The sequence below is a fragment of the Budorcas taxicolor genome, chromosome 3 (assembly GCF_023091745.1).
Source record: "Budorcas taxicolor isolate Tak-1 chromosome 3, Takin1.1, whole genome shotgun sequence".
NCBI classification, from domain to species: Eukaryota; Metazoa; Chordata; class Mammalia; order Artiodactyla; family Bovidae; genus Budorcas; species Budorcas taxicolor.
Window position 1 is genome coordinate 11,861,016 of NC_068912.1, and position 6,873 is coordinate 11,867,888.

General features: G+C 37.7%; 1 protein-coding gene across 1 annotated transcript; it reads left to right on the forward strand.

Moving 5' to 3' along the window:
• Positions 1 to 4,873: 4,873 nt before the first annotated feature.
• On the forward strand, positions 4,874 to 5,812 carry LOC128045696 (olfactory receptor 10X1-like). Its single transcript, XM_052638148.1, has one exon. The coding sequence runs from the start codon at positions 4,883 to 4,885 to the stop codon at positions 5,810 to 5,812; it is 930 nt and encodes a 309-aa protein (XP_052494108.1). The 5' UTR covers positions 4,874 to 4,882.
• The last annotated feature ends 1,061 nt before the right edge of the window (positions 5,813 to 6,873 follow it).

Here is a 6,873-nt window from a genome sequence, read left to right on the forward strand (position 1 = left end):
CAGTGGAGCCTGGTAGGCTGCTGGCTATGGGGTCGCACAGAGTCGGACACAACTGAAGCGACTTAGCAACAGCAGCATGAACAGAAAACCAGATACTGTGGACTCAGCAATGGAAGGCTTATCTTAAGGATGGCAGAACCAATTCACCAGTTCTCAAGGGCTTGTATAACCTTGTGAAGCTAAGTTACCATATCAACCTTGCAAACTGTGGATTGCTTGTCCCAAGACTGTTGTATGAGAGAAATAAATTCTGATTTAAGTACATTAATTTTTATTCAGTGGACTTTCTAAAGGTGATAGGCCAGGATACAATTTTTCAGATACCTCTGTGGAACTTCCCAAAAGATAAGGAAGAAGCCAGGATATGTAAGAGTTTTTGTGCTATAGAAAATATACCAGTTCAGTTGTAGTTCAACATAAAAAAAAATTATTGCTAATCACAAACATACAGGACATCTAAAATCAATTATTTTAGTGTCTTTTTATCTTTAGGAAGGACCGGCATCCTGCCTTTCACCATTTTATATTCCCCTTAGGGTGCAGATGGTGACTGCAGCCATGAAATTAAAAGACGCTTACTCCTTGGAAGGAAAGTTATGACCAACCTAGATAGCATATTCAAAAGCAGAGACATTACTTTGCCAACCGAGGTCCATCTAGCCAAGGCTATGGTTTTTCCAGTGGTCATGTATGGATGTGAGAGTTGGACTGTGAAGAAAGCTGAGCGCTGAAGAATTGATGCTTTTGAACTGTGGTGTTGGAGAAGACTCTTGAGAGTCCCTTGGACTGCAAGGAGATCCAACCAGTCCATTCTAAAGGAGATTAGCCCTGGATGTTCTTTGGAAGGAATGATGCTAAAGCTGAAACTCCAGTACTCTGACCACCTCATGCGAAGAGTTGACTCATTGGCAAAGACTCTGATGCTGGGAGGGATTGGGGACAGGAGGAGAAGGGGACAACAGAGGATGAGATGGCTGGATGGCATCACTGACTCGATAGATGTGAGTTTGAGTGAACTCCGGGAGTTGGTCATGGACAGGGAGGCCTGGCGTGCTGCGATTCATGGGGTCACAGAATCGGACACGACTGAGTGACTGAAGTGAACAGAACTAGGGTGCAGTTCAGTGGCTAATAGCTTGAAGGTATGATGGCTAGAAACATTCCTTCTTTATCAGAAAGGCAGACAATATTCTATCTTTACTGAAATGGTAGGCAATAGTTTTTGTCCATAGAGGAAGGGAGTTGATGAATAGAGGGAAAGAACCTTTTATTGTGAGTGGAAAAGTGAATGGAATGAGTACTAGGGATGCAGCTGACTTCCCTCTTTGATAAAATAAAACTAATGAAGTAGCAGGAAGCCTTGCTTATGGGCAGAATATGAACTCTGAACATTTTAAATCCCCAGAGATTCCCAGAAGAGTTTTACTAGTCACATGTTACACAAAGTCCTGCAACTAATAAGAGCAAATTAAAAAGTTGAGTGAGAAAGTTCTTTTCCTCCTTCTGATGAAAGAAGAAAGAAATCCCTGAGAGTCTCTTAAGCAGAACCTAACAAACCTCTAGAGCTCAGGAACCTCAAGCCCTGGCAATTATCAGGTAATATCTCTAAAGTGTTAAAAGTAAAGGCTCTAAGCCACTGCAATTTAGTGAGTGTTGGGAACTGATCATTGCAAATATGGCCTAACCTCACGTATCATGTTAAAAACTCTGGGGCTATAAAAAACTGACGCACACAAAGTCAGGACCTCTTTTTTCACTTCCCAGGTGGGGAAACTCAGAAGATGCAAGGGCTTTCCCAAGGTCACTTAACTAACCATGACAAAGTTAAGAGTCCAAAGTCTTTGACCAGTAATTTGAGTACTAAATTGATCTTTGCCTCTTTTGAGTGAAGAACAAAGCATACTTCCAACAATGTGAAGACTTTCTTGGGAGAATGCAGCTATAATGCTGAATTGGCATTGGAGCCATGGTAAAACACACAAGGTGCGAAATTGCTCTACATAGTCTGACTCTGTTTTCTTGATGACTAATTGTCACTACCATTTTCCTCAAATTACCATTTCTCTTTGACTTTGAAAAGGATATATATTTCTTTTGTCAGTGTGGCTCTATATGGCAAACTAAATTTGAGACAGGTTGATTTAGCAATAACTTCAGAGAGAACTGAGAATTAGATGGGATATGGTAACTTCACCGCACTCACACATATACACACGCATTCAGAATATGCCAAAAGTAGGAGATTGACATTCATATTTTACTCCTGATGGTTAGCTAAGTAGATATTTACTACACAACTGGGAAAAACTAGGTAAGAAAGGACCTGGCCTGGAATTTGTATCAATTATTCTTTGCATTTTCAAAATGCTTCTGAACTTTAAACTTTGAAAACAACCTTTCTGGGCTGTCTTGGAGGGAATATGGCCTATTGTATGAAATCACACTGTTTTGCAGGCAGTATGACAGAAAAACTTTTGGGTTTGCACCAAGGAGATCACCTACTAAAACAATTTTTTATTTTGCTAATATACTTTTTCCCTTTAGGGAACTTGCTGCTGCTGCTGCTGCTAAGTTGCTTCAGTCATGTCTGACTCTGTGCGACCCCATAGACGGCAGCCCACCAGGCTCCCCAGTCCCTGGGATTCCCCAGGCAAGAACACTGGAGTGGGTTGCCATTTCCTTCTCCAGTGTGTGAAAGTGAAGTCGCTCAGTTTTGTCCGACTGTTAGTGACACCATGGACTGCAGCCTATCACGCTCCTCTGTCCATAGGATTTTCCAGGCACGAGTACTGGAGTGGGGTGCCATTGCCTTCTACTTTGGGGAACTTAGTGAACCTTTTAATTCCACAATCCATATAATTGCCATTTTTATATAGTTATTGTGAAGAGTCTTGTGAATTTAAGAACCTTAGTGTGTAAATAGCTGTTAGTGGAAAGAATTTTTCATAATATGTAGGGATCAACAGAAAGACTGAATATTTTTTGACCAGGGGAGATTTTGTTCTTAAACAGCTAGAATCTTTCAGAAAGATGCTTATAGAGAGAAATGAAACAATGATCTGCAAATGTGGAATTGGATATGAAGGACTGAAGAGGGTTACTTAAAGGTCTCATGAACAAACCGAAGGGACATTTAGACACTATCCCTTATGATAAGTTCTTAGGCAAGAAGACATAAAAATCGTCTATCTTTTTGGAGATAATTGCTCACAGAGAAAATGTAGACACAGTGAGAAAGGGAAACAAGAAAGATGAAAGGGTTCATAGACAAGATTAGGTCAGGGGACTCATGTGTGACTATGAAAGAATAAAGATCTTGTCAGGTCCACAAGGACAAAAGAATCTAAGGGACCTTTAAGGTAGAGTCCATATATTTAAATTATTTATGAAAACATTTGTAATTTAGGTCATTTTCCTACTGCCTCTTCTGACTGTCAGTGATCAGCAAGATTCAACCCTGAAAATGCTTAATCTTCGCCTGAACCAAATCTAAGGAACAATGGAAAGTCTCTTCATCTCTGTGCCCAAGATCACATGTTATACAGTGTTGAATAACAAAGTAAAACAAACATTGTTTTGAGATTCAACACTTTTAAAATAACCTGCTCATTGAAGATTTATTGGAAATCAATATCTTCTTAAAATGCTCCATATATATTATCACTCTGAGAACTACAGACCTATATGACTCATAGTCTCTTTCTTCAAGATGAAAGCATTGATAAATGAAAATATACCACTAAGGTTAAAACAGCTTGATTCCAGTTACAGTTGTGACACTTCATAGATAAGATAATCTTATTTTTAAAGTAAGTATTTTTAAAAAAATAATTTTTAAATTATAAAATTTAAATTTATAAATTTAAAATGTAAATTAAAAAAATAATTACAGCTGCCCTACACATTTTATATTTCTCCTAGGCACTTCACCTATACAGTTTGAAGAGTAAACTGAATAAATACACAAACAAATTTGGCAAAATGTAGGCTCTATAAATGAGTTATTAAATATGTTAGCATGTGGTTAAGAAAAACATAGTTTAAGGTCATATAAACATAAGGGATTATTTAACTATAAGGACAAACATGGAATTTTAAAGAGGATGAGATTAAATCTGACATAAAATTATCAAGAAATATACAGAATCACTAGAATTTATCTTTTTTGCATATGCTAGCTTTACACTGATGAAATAACAAAATGTCTCTTGCCACTTGAACTATAGTTGCACAAAATTTCTGCTTAGTAACATCATCCACAAACTAAGCAAAATTTATCCTAAGGGTCCTTTAGAGGAGAGGAAAGGGAGCTTGCTATTTCTTTTCCTTTAGTATTTCAGGACCTAATTGCCTTCTTCAAAAAGAGGTAATGACTTTGATCTTCTGTTATAACTGTAAGCCATTGTTCAAATACAGTCTCCAAATTCCAAACAGCTATCAAACTTTACATTTTAGCTGCTTACGGACAATATTATAAGTAGAACTTGCTATGTCAGATCCTGATTCTGTCAATTAACTACTTGGCAATTTTTCAATGGTTTAGAATCAGATCCAAATGTAACTCACCTTATGCACATGAATTTCCTTCATCTGGACAGCAATTAGAGTATTTTTTGTTCTTTTTTTACTATCAGCCATTAAGCTCTTTTAAAAAATAGGGCAGAAAAACTCATAATAAGTAATTAGTAATGGTGGCTTAATAAAGAAGAAACATATGAATGGACAATTAGGAAAAATATTACCTACATACACATCTTGTTTGGCCAAATAAATATAAAATCAATTGGTAACTGCAAATTTGATTGTCTGTTTTATTCACACCAAAACTGCAGAGAATAATGGAAAATTGAATTTTTTGTTTCCTTGGATTTCAGAACTTCACATGATGAAGATCAACCAGACAGTCCTGACAGAGTTCATTCTTGTTGGCTTTTCTCTTTACCCACATGCACAGACATTCCTCTTTGTGGTTTTCTTTTGCCTCTACCTTCCCACCCTCACAGGTAATCTGGCCATCATGGGTCTAACTTGGGTGGACAGATATCTGCACACACCCATGTACCTCTTCCTTAGTGCACTCTCTTTCTCTGAGACCTGCTACACACTGACTATTATCCCCAAGATGCTGGCAAATCTCTTGGTCAAGGACAGAAGCATTTCATCCATAGGTTGTGGCTTGCAAATGTGTTTCTTCTTGGGACTTGGTGGCACTAATTGTATGATTCTTACTTTGATGGGATATGATCGCTTCCTGGCCATCTGCAACCCTCTCAGATATCCTTTGCTTATGACCAACATGGTGTGTGGAAAACTTGTGGCCTCTGCTTGGGTTGTTGGCTTCATTATCTCTGTGATAGAGACTGCACTGATATTCAGGGGCTCTTTCTGCAACCCCAACCTTGTGAAACACTTCTTTTGTCATATGAGGGCTGTTGTGAGGCTGTCCTGTTTAGACAGTGACTTCACAGAATTCATTGTAACAGTGATATCAGTGTCAGGTTTGATGGGCACCTTCCTGGTCATCATCCTCACTTATGTGTTCATTCTTTCCACTGTCCTTAAAATCCCTTCGGGTGAGGGCAAGCAGAAGGCCTTTTCTACCTGTGCCTCCCACCTCACAGTGGTCATCATCCACTTTGGTTTTGCATCTATTGTTTATCTGAAGCCAGAAGCATCAGGGGGAGATGACACAGCGATCGCAGTTCCCTACACTGTCGTCACTCCTTTCCTCAGCCCTCTCATTTTCAGCCTCAGGAATAAGGACATGAAGAATGCTTTCAGAAAGGCCCTTGGAAAGAAATTTCTTGAATAATCATTTATTTTCACTGCATCACCGAGTGTTCACAGATTTCAGTGAAGCATTTACCCTGAAATATCTGGAGAAGCCTTTTCCCAGAGGTTGACATATGGGGATCAAGTGTCTAAGACTTGGACCTGAGCCATGACAGGCATTTAGTTAGCATGTTAAGGAAGTTTTCCAACTACTTCTACTATTTGTCTCTGCATGTTCTATGCTACTGCCAATCATCCACTAGGTGTTTTTTGTACCTTTGATGAAGTAAGAAAAGCAAGATGGAAGAAGAAATAACAACACCTATGACTACTATACTAAAAGATGATTTTAAATTCCTAGAGATGTAAATGGTGAAAAAAATTTCTAGGTAATGTTGTGAGGGACTGTGTGGTGCTGCTGAGGGGAGATAATTGTTTTCTATAAGAGATACACTATAGAAATCACAGTCAAGTATTTTTAAATATGTTTATAGATATAGATAAATAGATAGATTAAGACTCATGCCATACTATTTAAAAATTTTATTCAATGGTGTCTTTCCAACGACTGCTAAATGCTAGCTTCTGATTATATGGGGTATAATGGAATACTGACTCAAATCAGTAAACAGGATGGTAGAGCCTACATGTTCTGTGACTGAGGCGATCCTTGGATGAGGACTGCAAATAGCCCCCCTTTTCTTTAATATGAAAGCAATAAGAGCTAATGTTTAAATAAGATATTATAATATTGATTGCTTTAACAATAAAAGGTGTTTTATAATAATTTTGGCAGACACATAGTGACTAATGAAGGAAACATCGGCTCTATATACTACCCTAAAAAATTAAGAAATAACTATGAAGTTTAAATATCACAAATAAGTAGCATCTAATCTTACTGATAATTCCAACATAAAACCTAGAGACTTTTCTGAATATTTTCTCAGTTCTGTTGACACTATGTCCTCTCATGAAGGACATAAATATTCTATTATGGGTTGGTATATATAAATAAAATGTATTAAAACTCTTCTGCTCATTTTTGAATCATGTTGCTTGCTTTTTTGATATTGAGTTGTACAGGCTGTTTACTTATTT

Coding starts and splice junctions, on each gene's coding strand:
- LOC128045696 (XM_052638148.1), top strand. CDS start 4,883: ATGATGAAGATCAACCAGACAGTCCTGACAGAGTTCATTCTTGTTGGC.